Source organism: Grampus griseus (genome assembly GCF_964374135.1).
Source record: "Grampus griseus genome assembly, chromosome: 10".
Lineage (NCBI taxonomy): Eukaryota > Metazoa > Chordata > Mammalia > Artiodactyla > Delphinidae > Grampus > Grampus griseus.
Window position 1 is genome coordinate 19,139,428 of NC_139004.1, and position 18,395 is coordinate 19,157,822.

At 42.1% G+C, this 18,395-nt stretch overlaps 1 protein-coding gene across 1 annotated transcript; it reads left to right on the forward strand.

The window, feature by feature from the left end:
* Positions 1 to 968: 968 nt before the first annotated feature.
* NRSN1 (neurensin 1) lies at positions 969 to 18,003 on the forward strand (the record flags this gene model as incomplete). The annotated part of the gene is made up of 4 exons (XM_082663739.1): positions 969 to 1,008; positions 2,776 to 2,848; positions 8,095 to 8,292; positions 17,605 to 18,003. The coding sequence occupies exons 3-4, from the start codon at positions 8,104 to 8,106 to the stop codon at positions 18,001 to 18,003; spliced, it is 588 nt and encodes a 195-aa protein (XP_082519865.1). The 5' UTR covers positions 969 to 1,008; positions 2,776 to 2,848; positions 8,095 to 8,103.
* Positions 18,004 to 18,395: the final 392 nt, after the last annotated feature.

The window sequence follows — 18,395 nt, forward strand, 5'->3', positions numbered from 1 at the left end:
GGGACATAGTAAACACCACGTAAATATTGGATGTTATTATGTGTAGAATGGTTGTGCAAATATTAATTATTTTAGTAATCATTTTCAGCATTATGCCACTTACCAGGGGTCTGCAGAAAGTCTCCTGAAGCAGGGGTCGTTGTATTTATATGCTAACCTGCCCACACCTACACACATTTTTCTGAGGTGTTCACAGGTAATTTTCTAGTATGTTCTTGCCTTCGTGCATTTGTGTGTTTTTCTTGAATATCATCATTTAATTCATTTTCTCCATCATTCTTCCACATCACCCATGTAAGTCTAAATGACCTTGAGATCGGGGGTGAGGGGAGACACTGAAAGTGCCCAACGCTGACAAAAGTGAAAAGGTTCTTTCAGTCGGGCACCGCTCTGCCAGCCGAAGTTCCTCACCTCGGGTCTCGTCAAGGACAAAAAACAGGGTCCGGATAAGCCTTTACAAATGGGGGGCCGGGGTGGGGTGTGTGGAAGAAACAGCAGGTCCGTCTGCCTTCTCCATCCATCTAAAAAATACGTGTATGGAGGCCGCTACGGCCAGATACTGTCCTGGGCAGAAGAAAACTGGACATAGCAGAAGGCAGAGAAGATGCCCGTCCCCGTGGAGCTTCCGAAGAGCAAAGTAACCAGCCTCCCAGAAGGCCGGCCACCCTCCTGTGCGGACCACCAGACTCGGGGCGCCGGAAGCGGGACTGGCCAATCCGGGCCCCACCCACTCGCCTCACGTCCGCACAGCGCCGACCCGGCCCCTTCGGCGGCGGCGGCTGCGCGGGCCTCGGATGCGCGGGCACGCGGGACGCCCAGCTGTCAATCACGCGCAGGTTGAGCTCAGCTAGGCTGGAGCAGCAGCGGCGGCGGCGGCGGCGGCGGCGGCGGCGGCGGCGGCGGCGGCGGCGGCGGCGGCGGCGGCGGTGGCGGCGATGGGACCCCAGCGAGAGATCTGCGGCTAGCTGGCTGCATTTGCTCCACGGGTCAGGGGATCGCAGGCGGCAGGTAAAGCCTTGCGGAGCCCAGGGGTGAGGTTTTCTAGGCTCGATGTGTCCTTCTCCCGCTCCTTTTTCTTTCCTTCCTCTCTCCACACGCACAAATATTCATATTTTCTCTGTCTCTCTCTCTCTGTCTCTCTCTCAGTCACACACACACACACACACACACACACACACACACACACACCACCCCTAACTCGTTCACGATTATATGGACACAAATCTCTACAAAACCCATGCGTATTAAAATCCACGAACACGTACAAATTAGGAGTAGCTAACTCCATGCTTTGGCGGTTTGTGGTTTGTGTTATGTAAGAATTTGGGAGGTATACAGGGAAAACTCAGGAGTTTCTTTCCTGTGAGACAAGAAAAGTTGTAATATTAGATAAGAGTAAAAATGTATGTATTTGGAGTTTGCAAAACTGATTTAATTTCTTTTCCAGGCTGAATTTACCCCCTCCTTGCCTTTCCCACTCCTCTGCCGTATCTAAAGACGTCTGAGTTTTTGATATGATCTCAGCACCTACTTCTTCGTGTTGTTAGAAAGGAGGCTTGGGTGGGGGTCCTACCAAAGCTGATGACCTCAAAGAAAACAGAGCTGGAGTTGAACAGCTTATGTATACTTAATTGGTTCCTGGCTCTGTAGCAGAAATGTTTTCAGCACCTTGAAGAGCTCCTTTGGCTCCAGACCAAGCCAGCCTTTAGTGAAGGGCATGTGTAGAGTCAATTCCCTCAAAGAAAAGGGGGAAGGCGACAGATAAAAAGAAGGGACATTTAATGAGAGAGACAGGCACAGATGAGAGACAGACAGACAGACTTGTTTTCTTTTACTTATCCAGACCCAGAATCCTAATATAATTTGCTTCTTTGTCCAAATCTGCTCACATACCACCCACAAAATAAAATTTCAGGACAAATAAATGAGTCTTGAAGAAGGCTGGCTTGGCCATGGTACATACAGACTGAACCTGGAAAATACTGAAAACAGTTTTTCAGGGCTCAACTAGGCGTACACTCCTCAAGTCTTTGAGATTCTCCTGCATATGGATGGGGAACTGTTCATCAGAAAGAATTCTTAATGCCTCTTGAAAAATACAGCCCGAGTTATTTATTTCACATGACTACAGTAATGTAGGAAACCAATAGCTCTATAGCTGGCAATGGCTTTTTAATTAAATCTTGCATGGGCACCTGCTTTTCTTAGGCAGATGGAAAGTAACATGATCGTGATAGGAAGAAAATGGATATAGGAGTAAAAATCAACCTAATGAGTAAATCATCCAAAGAGCCTTAGTAAGTCTAAAATGCATGTAAATGGATCATAGAATACAATAGCTATAAGATTAATTTATTTTACACTATAATGGGATAGGCACCAAAGAGATCAAGTCTGGAGTATTTGAGAAGCAAGTCATCTTTTTCTTTACAATTTGTAAAACACAAATTGGTCAGTCTAGTTGGTATTATTGACTACATGGAATAGAATTATATCAAAATAAGAATATATTTATATAATGTGTTATAGTTTACATAGCCCTTTTCATTTATATTGTTTCATTGACTCTATAAACTCTCATGAGAGCCCATTAAAAAGTTATAAAATATGTTATACTTTTGTAAAAAAGAAAAAACTATCTTTGCTCTTGAACAGGAAGTCCTTTGTCAATGTTTTTGTCAATATTAAATGATTCTTTACAAGTTATAAAAATGACTTATGAAGTTTAGACTTTTATCTGGATCACATTCTGCAGAGATTTTTGTTCTTAAATAGGTTTGAAGAATGAGCCATTAAAAGGAAAGGTCAAAGAGTAAACAACAAGAAGAGGAAGAGGAGGATTTCAAAGGTAAGACTCAAACCTTGTCACATGTAAATTCATAAGCACCTTCTGGTCTGCACATCGATAAAGAAGAGGTTTAAAGAGAATATGGGTTCTGTTTCTCTTCTCATTGCAGTTTTGGACTTTATTTTACCTTACTTAAAAGTACATCTCAAAGGGGCAAAGTAATAAGATAACTGCGTATCATTACCCCCTTTTTTAAAAATTATAAAAGTGGCTGCATAGCCACTGACTTAGAGGAAATAAAAATTCACAGTGCAGAGCCACAATCTCTACCACTATTCCAGGACAATAAAATATCTCTGAAATGGTTCATTGGTAAAAATACATTTTCAGGTTTTAAGGTTATGCTTATATAATTCCAGAATGCCTGATTTAAATATGAAAAAGCTGTTAGCAGGCTTTCATGCCTTCCTGCATCCACTCTTGAGTCTAACTGATTCTTTTAAGCGAATTGACCTTTTGGTGTAGTGTTGGATAAATGGTCTAAATCAGCTATGCGCCTATACCTTGCAGCACTGGCCCTGTGGAAAAGTGTCTCTAATGGGAACTTCACTCTCATTATCTCAGAATGATTTTATGGGAGAGAAAAGCGCAGTATGAAAACTTGAGTGATCTTTCAGAGAGAATAAATAGAACAGGGCCTGTGCCTGGCTTCACAACTGACTCACACATAGAGCCATGGGAAAACACTCATCCTTTTTGTGCCTCAGTTTTCTGCCTCTCTTCTCTCAAGGAGACCATGAAGACAAATACCATAAAATCTCTGGTATTCTTAAGGTTTCATGAGGCATAAAGCCTTATTTCTATTTCCATGGCTATGAACATTTTTCAAGTAAAATAAAGAGTAACTGCTTCTATTAGACTGAAATTCAAATTTCCAACAAACTGATACTTTAGTGTAGTAGTACACATATACATCATGGTAACACACACATGAGTTTGTTTGCTGAATAGAGTAATCATTCGAGGGATTCTCAGCATTTATACTTCTTCCTGCTGCAAATACCTCGTTTTGGTGCCCATTTTGTTGCACTTACTGCTTCAGAAGTGTTTCTTCTTCTAACCCGAGTCAACTGAGAGCAAAATGTGTGTCCCACTCATCTTTGTAAGCACCGTCTCACGTAATCTGGCATATAACCAGTGGTTTAAAAACACCGAAGGAAGGGAGGAATGAAAAATCAAGGACCACTCAGGCCATCATCCACACCAACCCATCTGGAACTCTGTGCCAAGAAATTTCAAAGTGGTAAACAGGACAGAAAATGTCCTTGCCCTGGTGAAGTTTACAGTTTATCATGTACAAGTTCTATCAGACCATCAAATAAACCACATAACAGAGGATCAGGTAATAACAAGTTCTATGAAGGGGAACAAATCTAGACAAGGGGATAGAGAGTAATAGAGGGCTGATATTGATTATGCTCATTGTAGAAAGCCTCTCAGAAGAGTTTGGGGGTTTGAATATCCATTTAATGTATAACTGTGCATGCGGTTGAGATAGATACCATAAACAAATAATAAAAAGAAGAAAACCATGGATGGATCCTCACTTATCAGCACCCATAAGGTCGTTCAGGAAAAATGAAAACAATTCCCCCTTCATAGATGACCAAGTAACCAGACACTTATGCTGCTTGTGCTCCATCACGATGGCCATGCTGGCAGTGAAGATGCAACAGGCTCCACCAGAGTGTTTATAAAATGAAAACTCACAAGGACTCATTTAAATACTATACTGGAGAATATTTTCACTCACCTCCCCCTATGCATGTACTTCCTAGGATGTTAAGTCTTTCTCTCAAGAAAGGAGCCCCTTCAGGATCCATCACTAACAGCAGCCATAGATTTAACATTACTGTTTTTGCTGCCACTACTACACCTATTGAAACACAAACACCGCAATTCTCATAAAACCTTACTCATTAAATAAATGCTGAGGCAAGCTGAAATGCCTTTGCACATAACTTCCCTTTCTTCTCAATCCTGGTGTATCATATACTCATTGCCCAGCTTTTAAAGTGACTTTATTAAATGACCTCATGTATATCAACCAGGTAGATTCCAAATAACTGTAACATTTTCTATATTGGGACAAAAAGTTACCTATGAGGAATGTAACTCTCTTGAGTTTTTGCAAGTGCAAAATTTCTACTCTAAAATGTTATATTTTAAAATACATGTTCTACCAAGTGATCCGTCTCCTCTAACAGTGAATTCCAACAAATTATATGTTTGGAAAGAGGTATGAAACCTCTAAGACCCCCCAGGGACTACTATTTTAGGCAACATACACTATACTAAAATAACTTATTGAACAAATAAACAATACACAACCATTCAGTCTACTGAATACCAAGTAACTAACCTAACTAGTAGCTTATATACTCTTTTAAACTAAAGCTTCATGCACACTATAATAAAGCAATCTGACAATCAATCATTGAGAGCATGGGAGGAGATGGGAAATCCCTAAACCCAGTTGTTTATCAAACAAAAATAATCGACTCATTCTGTAAATTCATGGCCAAAGACTCTTGAAAAATCTATGTCTAGAAGGAATTAGAGGTTATCTGGTCCAGCCATCTTATTTTAAGGATGATGCAACCATAGCCCAGAGAGGTTACTGAGCTTACCTGAGATGTCAAAACCAGTAAGCTGCAGATCAAGAACTAGCATTAGAGCCCATTCTCTGCTCGGTGTGGTTATCACAGCGCAGGCCGTGTTCTTGTACTTTGTACGCCTGGAGGGGAGAATAAGATTTGTGGGGATTTCTCTTCTGGAATGTATCTAACATCACTAAAAATCCATTCTGACTTAGAGTAGAGCCATCTATCACTCAGGCTCAAAAGCATTTGTTTTATGACATTTTCTGTCTCTTTTATGATTTTACCTATATTGTGTTTAACCAAGTTGGACTACTGAGTCTCATCCTATAAAGCAGAAACATTTAACCTAGTGTGCTGGAAACAAGCAGTGCAGGGAATGACTACAATATGTCACAAGGTCCTGCTCTGCACCAAAGCTAAATCCTGAGAAAGAATGATTTTAGCATCTAAGGAAGATAACTCTTACTGTTGCTATGAGGGATTGTTTTTATTCCTATCATATCTATTTTTGTCCTTTTTTCATGTTAAAGTCTCCAATGCTTTATTGAAAACCTGAACATATATATTTGTATGAGTTGGTTCTGATTATGCAAATATATGATTCAATCTATACTCCTGTTTACTGTATTGTCATCTTTCATCTGCTCCCTGACTCATGATATAAACTGTAGCAGATGATTTTTCTTTGCCTCAGTTTCTTCAGTGACAAAGCAGACTTAGTAATACTAATCCCATTTCCCCTTGACTGAAAGTTTATTAGAATGTCTTAAAAGAAAGTGCCTTTAAAATTATTCTACTTGGATATCACTAGTAATGGCCCCTTATTAATCATCTTCTTTGTGTAAGCATTAAATAAAAGGTACTGAAGAGATCATCCTAGCATTTAAAATATGAAAACTAGGTTAACAAAAGAATTTGGTCCATCAGACATTGCAGCTCTAATCAGGCAAAGTCCCTTCTGAAATCTTGATTTTTTTATGAAATAATATCCTTCTGAAATGTTAAAAAGCAAAAAAACAAAAATAAATTTCCTTTCCTGATCTCTCCTCCTGGGTGATTTCTTTAGATGGTAGCTGGACCTGAGACAGGAAGAAGTCACTAGGAGGTAGGCACTAAATGTAACATTGACCAACACTTTAAAAGATGAGGTTATCAGTCACCATCAGTTATACCTGTTTGCATCATTTTTCTAAGGTCAGGGCCACATTTTCCTGAATTTGACCACATGTTCTAACCAAAACCCACTTGTGGCTGAGGGCACACATTTACAAGATATTCTTAAGGGTTCACTTTGTGGCCATGGGACAGTGAGTCCCTGGGTTCAACTTTGACTTTAGCCCCATGATTCTATACAACCAAATTAAGTGGCCACACAGGAACACCTGCTAGAATTTTAGATTAAGTTTTTCTTGTAGGTAAACATTACTACTTGGTTTCTTGGCAAGTAATTGAAAACATTTAATATGTCTTCTTATTGCCTGGATTATAGCACAGGTCCTGAGAACCTGGGTCAGTGAGAAAATTATCCTCCTTCTATATCGTTCCTTGCTTTGTCATGTTGAGACAGGGAAAACTGTCTAGAGTTTAAAACTATGTCCACACAGGGAAAACCATCTAGAGGATAACTGAACAATCTAAAAAAGTATTTCATATTTCTAGCTACCTATTTATCTGCTTATATGGAGATCAAAAAACCAAAGAACAAACAGAATAACTGAGAATTCTCTTACTCACCAAAATTTCTGTCCTTCAGTAATTCCTTTTTTTTACCATGAATTATTAACCACATGCCTCTAAGGTCAAATTAGATCAGATCAAGTTGAAATTTCCATCTGAAGAAGGCAGAGTCCCAAACAACCCACCCAGAGCTTAGTGTCATTAAACAATTCTCTGAATTTTTTATTTATAGTAGACACTTAATGGGAAATAGTAAAAGGCAGGTCTACCTTCTGCATTATGCTCTAGCATCCCACGTGGACAGATGCATCCACAAATAATGCCTGAAATATCTGGAGTTAGAGTCAGTGAGGTATCAATTATTGGCCAAGCCATTTGTGATAAACCATGAAGCAACTTTTTAATAAAGCTTCTGTACAACTTGACAATTGTTAGAGCAAGATACATGAGATCCTAAGGCAAAATTTCAAATAGCTACGTAACACCATGTAGTTTCCACAAGGGAACATGGTTAAGCATTGAAGAGGACAGTCCAGGACAAATTCCATCTGTACCAAGTGAGAGTGCCTTCCTAATCCTTTAACATGGAAGTGTAAAGACTACTAGATTCTAAGAGATTAAAGATTTCTTGTCAAGACACTGAAAATCTCAGCTTCTTTGTTGCCATTTCTCATGTGCTTCCTGCTTAAATTTTTGCATCATCTAAGTGAGCTGTGCTGTTATGTCTTGTTTCATTTATGGAGAACCAGTTCTAGACATTGAGTGTTTGGGATAATTTTGCTTCTTCTCAGTAGAGAAGAGCGGCTTGGGTTAAAAAGGCAGGTCTTTAAACATGTCTTTTCTTGCCAGAAAAGAGCATTGTTCAAACAGGCTGACATTATTCAGCCTGGTTCTTACCTTTCATTTGCCTTTTGATCCTGAGGCCAGAGCTCATGTGGTTGATGCCTGTGGGTGCTGTCATTCCAGCTGGGAAGGATGAGTTCTTGCAGCAACGTTTGTGGGTCCAAGCAGGCACAGGCTGCTACCGAGGGCGGGTACCAGCGCTATGGAGTCCGGTCCTACCTGCACCAGTTTTATGAGGACTGTACCACCTCGATCTGGGAGTATGAGGATGATTTCCAGATCCAGAGATCACCTAACAGGTGGAGCTCAGTATTCTGGAAGGTAAGTAAAGAGCATGTGTTTAACTCAGGAAGTGGAGAAGTCATTTGATACGGGAAATAACTCAGCTATAGAGAACTGAGAAGTCTGGGACTCTGTGTGTGGATCCCTCTCAGTGTCACTAAGTTCAGTTTTCTTCCTTAGGAAAGGAGACTATAACCCTTGGGCTGAAGAAAGCCTCTACACACAGCACAATTGTTGATTTGCAGGTTAAACATAAATAGATATAATTGCCATCATTAATTATTATTTTTGCTATTGTTATTAACATGCCACTAAATTCACCAACTATGACAGCCATCCAAAGGCAAAACATGCTTTCAGCCTCCCTTAAGGTTTGGTAAGTATCATTTGACAAATTACAATAATTATTAGAAGAAACAGTTGGATACTAGAGAGAGTTAATACTGAGACATAATACAGTGGTCAGTCTGCCAGCTCTGCCTCTCCTGGATATGTGGTCATGAGGCTTTATGAGCTTCAGCTTCCTCAAGTGGAAGGAGCCTCACTAGACAATAAGTTCAGTCATTCAGCATATAATTAGTGAGCACCTACTCTGTGCCAAGAAGTTGCAAAGTACCAGAAATTAAAGTGGTAAATGGGAGAAGAAAAAGTCCCTTGCCCTCAAGGAACTTACAATCTATCGTGGGAAACAGACCATAAACAAATAAACCACACAACAGAATGGTAGTGGCAAGTGCTATGAAGAGAAATAAATCAGAATAAGAGGATAGGGAAGGATGGAGAACTGGTACTTAGTTGTGCTGATCACAGAAAGCCTGTCAGAGGAGATGACCTTTGAGCAAATACCAGGGAGTAAACCATAAAATTACCTGGCTGAAGGTCACTGTAGGCTGGGAAAATAGCAAGTCCAAAAGCTCTGAAATGGGAACACTGGTGTGTTTGAAAAATAGCAAGAGATCCAATCTGGTTGGAGAGGAATGAGAGAGGGGAAATAACAGGTGATGGATTCAGAAAAATAACAGGACACAGATGATGTGTGTGGAGCCTTGTAGGTGACAGTGAGGACTTTGGCTTTTACCTTGAGATCCATGGGAAGCCACCTGAACATTTCAAGCAGATGAGTGACATGACCCGACCAGTATTTTAACAAGATCATTCTGGCTACAGTACAGAAAATAAATTATAGGAAGGCAAGGATAGAAGCAGCTAGATTATTTAAGAGGCTGTTAAAGTATCCAGGCAAGAATAATAGTGGCTTAGATTACGGTGGTGTTAATGGAGATGGCGAGAAGTAGTCAGATTTAGCATAAAGTTTGAAGGGCAAGCTGTCAGGACATGTTGGCATATTAGAAACGAAAGAAAGAAGAGTCAAGCATGACTTAGACTCGCAGCCTGAGCTCTTTAGTGGATGATGTTATAATTCACTGGGATGGAGAACACCAGGAGAGCAGTGGGATGGGTGGGGAGTCAAGAGTTTGATTTTGGCATTGCTACATTGGAGGTGCCTATTAAACATGCAAGTGGAGATCTCTAGTAGCAATTTAAATATACTTCAGCTCATGAATTGGGAGTCGCTGATACATACAGTGTTTATAAGGTACCAGACTAGACAAGATCACCTAGGAAGAGAGTATAGACATAAGAGAGAAGAAGGCATCGAATGTTCCAACATTTAGAAATCAAAAAAAGGACAAGGATGTAGGAAGGGCTACTGAGAAGGCACAGCTTTAGATGATGCCTCGGATTCCCTCCAGGTCTAATATTCTGTGTTTTGGAGGTTTCTGATCATCCCCAACTTTCTCCCGAAAGATCCCAGAAACTTTGACATTGATACCGACATAAATTTACAATGTACTGGCAATAGAGTTTAACAAGAGGCAGTGTAACATAGTGATGATTATGAGCACGGACTCTGGCCTCAGATTATATGGGTTCAAATCTCAGCTCTGTAACTTTGGGTAATTTAATTGACCTTAAATGAGCCTCTAATGGTGATACTTATAGTACCTACCACATAAGTTGTGAGAATTAAATAAGATAATAGATGCAAAGAGCTTAGAACAATGTCTGGTAGGCACTCAATAAGCACTTAATGTATTAGCTCCTAGTACCAGATGTCATATGGAACACTGAGTTCTGAAATAGAAATAAAACTGGAAATCTAGTTAATAAATAAAATATTGGTAATGTGATTATTACTATGGATTACCCAAGACCTGTGTTGATTCAAAATCTTACCAGTGTCAGGCACTCTGTATTAGAATTGGTCAAGCCAGCCTTCTTATTCTGTACAAGTGTCACCTCTGATGACTCCGTACTGGCCTGGACCAATGAAATACATAGCCAAGCTTGGCACATCTTGTATTTACCCAGGCAAGTGGGTGGTTGCTTCTCTATATGTCAAAAAAACAAATATTTGCCTCACAGGTCTATTGTGCCAAGAGCCTAAAATGCCACTGACATACAGAATACTGCAAATGCTAGTGGTTCCAAAGCACTAGTAGTGATACGAGTTGTGAAGCTATAACTCCATCAAATAATACATGGGTATGGATTTACAATAAAGAACTCTCAGTAAATTACCAAGCCTAGAATTCAGATTTCAGTATTTTCTCTCTTCTGTTTAACGCAAACAAGATCCAAAAGTATTTGTTCCCTGTTGTGCTGGACCTACTTCAGAGAATAAAACCAGGCAAAAGTCCATGGCCTCACAGAGATTATATTCCAGCAAAATCCAAATCTTAGACTTACATCCTAACCATAAAACACTAGACTGGGCACTCAGAAGCCTACAGTCAACTTGAAAAACCAAAGAATTCACTGTCTTAGAGACCTCACCCCTACCAAGGGAATAAACCAACCATTCTTGGGTTTCCTCCTAGGGAATATAAGGGAACTCATGCCAGCGAGCGTATGAAGTGCTTTGAATCAACACAGAGAGAAGCACTGATTATGCACGTGTTTCTATTATGATACTTTTCTTATGTTTTTTCTTTCATTTCAATCTGCATCTTGTAAGTGGTTCAAGATGTGGGCTCCCCCTTCCCTCTCTTCCACTATAGCATTGCTGAGGCCACGTGGGTCTCTCACTGTGGGCCACGCTCACAGAGCCTCAGGAGGACTCTGCTGGTGAGCCAGCTCCTCAGCGGTGGGCAGCAAGGAGGGGCTTAATGAGAACAGGGATTGGAATCAAATGGGCCTGAGCCAGAAACTTTGCTCTACCACATGGACCGATGTAACCTCGCTCTCACAATGCTGTTCTTTCTACACATGTTTATATGTCCACTGTGCACAAACCTCTGTGGTGGGCTCCGGGATTCAGTTGTGAACACAACACTGTTCTTCACCTGACGGAGTTCACAGTCAAATAAGGAAGGTAGATGTGTACAGAGATTGTTACAATCCACCATGCCAGTTGTTGCAGTACTTACTGGACAGATCTGATGCAGCCTGGGGAGGAAGTGACTCCACAGAAGAGTTCACAGGCACAGAAAAGCACTATAGAAAGAAGAGCATCGCAGAAGCTGCATCATGAGAGAAGATGGCATGCTCAGGAGATGCCAACAGTTCACTGTGGCTGGGGTAAGAGTTAGGCATGGAGGACAAAGGCCAAGAGATGAACACGGTAATGTATACAAGAGCCAGATCACAGAGACTCAGCAAGGCTGTGAAGTAGAAATTTCTCCAGAACCTTCCTGCTTGACTGAGTACAGTGAGTAGGTAAGATAATAAAGCTAGGCTTTCTTGGGAAGGTTGTCTCACAATCAGGTGTAAACAGCCCCTACACACACACACACACACACACACACACACATATACAGTATTATACACATTCTCTGTGCCTCACAGCTTCTGGATTACTGCATGGTGGCCTCCGCCACTGCTAATTTACCTGCAACTGCTGCCATCTGCAAAAATCTATGTGACACAGTCCCACCTACCCCCTGCCACCCACTGCCTCTGCCCAAGGGCCTAACAGGCTGTGGTGGAGTTTTTCTTTCTCACCCTTGCACTTGACCTTGACTAAGACTGCTGCTACTTGATGGTGCAGCAGACAGCTGAAGTACTTCAGGTATGAACTAATGGGAGCAGTCTTCTTACCCCAGTCGTTCTTTCCTCACCCCAGGGTTATCCTCCTCCTTACCTTTCCCTCAACCAATATCAGAAATCTCCCAAAGGGTGTTAAATAGCAACGGGCAGGTACAAGGCAAGACCGCTTCCTCCACAGACTTACTAAAAGTGAAAATGATGCTGGTACCTCTCTTTTCTCTCAAGACCCTCCTCCTACCTGTCCCAATCTCTCCAGTTTCCCCCTTAAGCTAAGTCAGAGTTTAAACTTACATCTTGGATTTCTCTTCAGAGTCTTGCTAGATATTAAGGAGATGGTTTTATTCTAGAAATGAATAAGGAAGTCCCTTAAGAGGAGAAACCATGTGGTATTATTAAAAAAAAAAATTTCTCAGATGACACTTGAAAAATGGACAAAGGATGAGACTAGCCATGGAGACCATCAGAATGCTGTTGCAATGATCTGGTCAAGAGTTAATAATGCTCTGTTACCATTAGAGTAGCTGTAGTGATGGAGAGACAAGATTCAAGAGAATTCTGAGATAGAATCAATAAGATTTAATTATCCATTGACTACGAATGTGAGGAAGGACTCAGTGAATGGGCAGGTGGCAGGAATGCAGAAAAACTGGGAAGGAAAGAAGAAAGGAACACCATTTTGAATATTTGGGTTTTGCAGAGCCTTTGGGACACTTTTGTGTAGATCCTCCCATTGGCTGTCATAAATGTGGGGCTACAGCCCAGGAGAGAAATGTAGGCTGGAGCTGGACATTTGGAAGTCACTGGTATATAGATGCGAGTTGAAACTGCGGCCACAAATTAAACCATAGAGAGAACATATTGAGTAAGAGATGTGAGTCAGGGCTGGAACCCTGGGGGACACCAATAATTTAAGAGTGTCTGGCAAAGCAGGTTAAGAGTGAGTTGGTAAAGACAGAAGTGGAAGAGAGTTGTGTCAGCGATAATCATTGGTGAGAGTTTTAAGAAAGCCTAAGTACTTAAAATCAATGACTGCAGAATATGCAAATGAAGAAAAGAAAAATTGGATTTGACAATTAGGAAGTCATCAGTGACCTCAGAGAGAGGGGCTTCAGTGAAATGGTGGAGGACTAGGCTTGGCTACCAAGGGTAGGAATGAGTTCAAGCAGTAGCTAGTGGAGGACACAGGGCTCTAGAATAGATTTTGAAGATGGAAGCGATTGAATGTGCTGACAGGCTGGAGGGACAGAGCCTCTGTAAGGCAGCGGAGCCAATGCAGGATCCTGCTACCCAGGTGAAGGAGGGCTGTGGAGACTGTACCAGGTGACGCATATGTGGAAGGACCTGATCCCAGCCCGGCACTGGTCACTGCTTTGCAAAGCTCAGTGTCCCTACAAGCAGGTCAGGCAAGAGGGTCAGGACAGATGAGTTAGAATCTGCCATCACTCTGGCAGGTGACAGCACTCCGAGCTCAGGTCCTGCTAAGGAGTGGTGGGTAGCAGCCCTCAGGGCTGATGCAGAAGAAGAAAAGCCAGTCTTCACTCTTGCTGCACTTCCTCTGAATTTTACCTCTAACCCAGAAGGCTTCTTTCCCATTTAGCTCCATCCAGCAATCTCCCCCCACACGCCGCTCTTCCCTGCCATGCTGGTTCTTGCCTCCACCAGTCACTACCGCCTCCTCTCTGCCAGAACAGCTGTGTTGCTCCTGCTGCCAGCTCCGCTTATTGGAGTGAACTGCATTTTCAGATCTCATCAGCTCACAGACAGACCACGAAGGGGATGCTGGTCAAAAAACAGCAGCTTCTGGCTTGTGGGCCCCAGAAGCAGAATTTCTGGAATCCAAGCTCTCCCCTCTGTCCAATCCTCCTTTCCAACAGCAGGGACTGGGTTTTCACCCATCCTTCGCACAGTCAAGAGAGTCATCAGAAGTCACAGCACAAAAACTGCTCTTGCTGCTCTCTTTAAAGTTTGCTTTTCATCACCTGGAGAGGCCCTTCTCTCTCCCTACTGGTGCTGATCTAACATCCCACACCACCAGGCTACTCTGGGAAGCCCCTCACCCAGCAGCATTGCAACTCTTTGCATGGCTCCAAACAGAGCTGGTTTGCTCTCTTAGAACCTTTTAAAAAAACCTCTGTGTTGCATTTCTTAAACTCTATTTAATAGAACCCCTTTTCTCTTAGATCTGGGACCACTTCAACTTAGAGCTGTGTCCAAAGTTTATGATACCATATGGCATCACTCCCAAAATTTTTATTCCATTCAGTACTCCAAGATGGTACCAGGATTAAGCTGATATATCCCAGCATCCCTCCTCACCACTACTACACTCAGGGAAGTATTCCCAGCATTTTCCCTTCATGCCTACCATCCCACGCTCTCCCTGACATGTTTGAACAGGTTTGGAGTCCCTCTCTGGGCACATCTTTTGGAGATCCTCATTAGACTTGCATTGATGGCACCCTCAGAATCCTGGGCATTACATACTATTCATTACGTCATGCTCCCCTCCACAGATGGCGGGCCTCTCTCTGATCCTCTGATTTAACAGGGAATAGGGAGAAGGCTTGGGGAGGCCAGCCACTTTCCAGTTCTTGAAATGAGCAGGAGTTCTGCCATCTGCAAGGCAGGGTTTGCCTTTTAGCTTCTGAGTGATATTCCAAGAGTGGATTTTAATCTATAAAGCACTGCTCAACTGAGGAACAGACTGCTCTGAGAATCAATCACCTGGCTCCGGATTCAGCAGTCTGGTGGTTTAAGTGAGTCAGTCAGGAATATATATTGGACACAGGCTGGACTGACTGCTGCGGAGAGAAAGACAGAAATAGAAGATGGAGCACCCTGGCCTCCCTTGCTCTTAAGAACCTTAGAACCGAAGATGGATACATTTTTGCTGCCCTCAATTTTTGAGAATCTGTACCAGTTCTTGAGGAGGGAGGTAATTTAGTGACATACGAAGCATGTCACCATGGATATTTAAGTTAATTTAGTTTGTGCATTCAGAATATTCCAACGTGAGTCATCTTTTAAATATTATAACGGTTAGTCTTTGAAGGTGAATTTGACACCATTCTTCAAAAAATGTAGAAAGCCATCCAAAGTGTGATTTTACGACCCAATTTTTTCTGCAGTACTTATATCTTATGTACAATAGTTTTTCTTTTTTTCCAGAAGACATTATACTGACTCTTTTTGTTGGTTTTTCAGTTTCTTTACACTATTACATAATGGAAATTTGTTCGTATATGGTCACTAAAACTTTATTGTAATTTTTTTTAAATTATAGAGGTAATGTACAAAATAGTAATCGGTGAAGTATCATGGGAGAATGAAAGTGGGGAGTGGGGCTTAGAAGTCATGCAGACCTGGGTTAGAGACCACGTGCTTAAAGAGTGGACTTTGAACTATGTTTCTTCAATCCAATAAACCTCAGTTTCTTATAGGTGAAATGGGGATAAAAATATCTACATCTCATAAGATGCTGGTGAGGATTAAGTGGAAAGCACAGTGCCTAGGTCATAATCGATGCTCAATAATATGAGCTCTCTCCCCCCCTTTGTTAGAGTGATGGATTTGCAAATGTTTTCTATTATCCAAACTCTCTACTAAAGAAGTATCTAATAAAGTGTATTACCCTGAAACATAGTAAATAAATAGATAAATATACTTTAGATGTTCAAGATTAAATGGTGTTATACATTTGGTTATTTTTCCAACCTTGTTATTTTAACTAAAAGCAATTAGGAATAGGAGGAAATGAAAAATGTGTTTAAAAAATAAGCTGTATTAGCTGTTCTTTATTCCAAGTACTGAGTGACTGTTGCAATGCTCTTGCCAATGCAGCATAATTTTACAAGAGGCACATTTCCAAATAATAATAATAATATCTACTTATTAAAATGTATGACTTAGGCAGGCACAGGGCTGAGTGCTCTCGTTTTGTCCTCACAGCTTTATGAGGTAGGTACTGTTATCATTTATCATTTTATAAATGGGAAAATTAACGAGAGTATTTAAGTAACTTTCCTTCTATGATTCAAGTACTAGTTGGCAATGCTAGAATCCAAGGCTGAGTCTGTTAATTCCAAACCTCCGAGCTTAAACTGCCAAATGGTATATTACTTTCCATTTTCAGTGGGTTACATTTTATTAGAACTTGAGCTAATGCAATTTCATCTCCATCTGCTGCTCTTAACATTTCTCAACATCTGCACAAGTAAAGCCCAAACAGCTACATGTTAGAAGAGAAAGAGCACTGGCCTGGAGGTCAGATCTGTGGCTTCTAGCCCATCCTCTGCTACTTGCCAGTTGTCTATCTTTGGGGCAGTGACCTACCCTCCACGAGGCTACATTTCCTTGCCTATAAACTGGTAATGATGGTTCCTTCTTCACTTGCTTGGGGAAGGGGTGAGTAGTTACACAGACTGTCGATGGCCACCTGCCGAAATCACCTCTATGTTGAACAAGCTGAGTATATTACTCATCACAGTGAGACAGAATGACACCATAGGGGCTCCTGGGCATTTCAGTAAGAGAGTGTAAGAAAGGATGTATTATAGGATGTAGGCTTTAGTTGGGTGACTTGGGATTGCAGGGGTTTGGGAAGTCTACAGGAGCCAGAGTTCACTCTGGATTATCAGGAATGATCCTATGATTGGGTATCTTAATAAATCCTATCTATACGGAGGGCAGACTAGAGTGAGACTAAGACTGTAACTGTAAAGAAGCAGCAGTCATTTATATTGGGTGGGGTGGGAGGTGTGCAGAATCTTGTGGTTTGCACAATGACTTTGTTTTTGTCTGCGCTTAGACAAAATTATGAAGTGGCCTTGGTTTGTCACACTTCATCATGGGTGCAGAATGAGCCTGTCTGATGTTGAGGTTCTGCAAGATTGACTGTGCCCACAAAACAACATGGTATCAGTGGGGGCCCCAGGCCAGCTTCTAAGAACATCAAAGCCTAGTGGATAGAGTAAGGCCAGCTCCTGGGTATCCGGGCTGCTTTTCTCTTGCTCAAGACCAAACAAGACAAAGTAAACCAAAGGGGGCGCTGTTGATTGCAAAGCATTGGACAAACAGGAAGCTCAAAGGAAAAATCAAGGCAGTGCTGCAGTTCCTGGTTGGCATCAAAATCAGAAAAGTCCTCCTTCACCTTCTTTTTTAACTACAAAAATTATGCAGGCTTCTCATACAAATTAGAAGTGACTGGGGAAAGTCTCTTCTCTCAGAAAACAAGGCCAGTCCTGCCCTGGAGACCTGAAGTACCAGGTTTACTCTGTCTTATTTCACTGTGTCTTTCGCTAGGCTGGACTCATCTTGGGCACAGTCTTCGTGATTCTCGGATTGACTGTCCTGGCAGTGGGCTTTCTTGTGCCCCCCAAAATCGAAGCCTTTGGTGAGGCCAATTTCGTGATGGTGGACACACACGCTGTCCAGTTTAATGGAGCCCTTGACATGTGCAAGCTGGCGGGCGCCGTGCTCTTCTGCATCGGGGGCACGTCCATGGCAGGGTGCCTGCTGATGTCAGTGTTCGCAAAAAGCTACTCCAAAGAAGAGAAATTCCTTCAGCAAAAGTTTAAAGAGCGAATCGCAGACATCAAGGCCCACACCCAGCCCATTACAAGAGCTCCAGGCCCGGGAGAAACAAAGATACCAGTCACTTTGTCCAGGGTTCAAAATGTCCAGCCCATAGCGGCAACCTGAAACATTTTCCAGCCCAGTCCTCCCCTCTGTAATTTATGCCCAGTGTTACAAGGGAGCAGACCAGTTTGGGAAATGATATAGATTTGGTGTTGACCTGCCCCAAGGCTGTGCTGGGCTGTGGGCAGTGTGGTGTGTGAGCTCACACTCATTCCGTTCAGTGGCCCTGGGAACCGTTGATGCCATGGGTCAGCCTGGGCACATGCACCCGGCTGCTTAAAAGGTGTTGCTGGGTGCCCACCAGGAACTCTCTGGAACTCCCCTCTCATATAGTGTGACTCTGCGTCATTTTCTGTGTTCTTGGAAAGCGCTGAACAGTTTAGACCAGCCTACCAATGGCTGACGTGGTCCGTTTTACTTTCTAGTATTGGTTTTTCTAATCTTTCCTGTGTGGT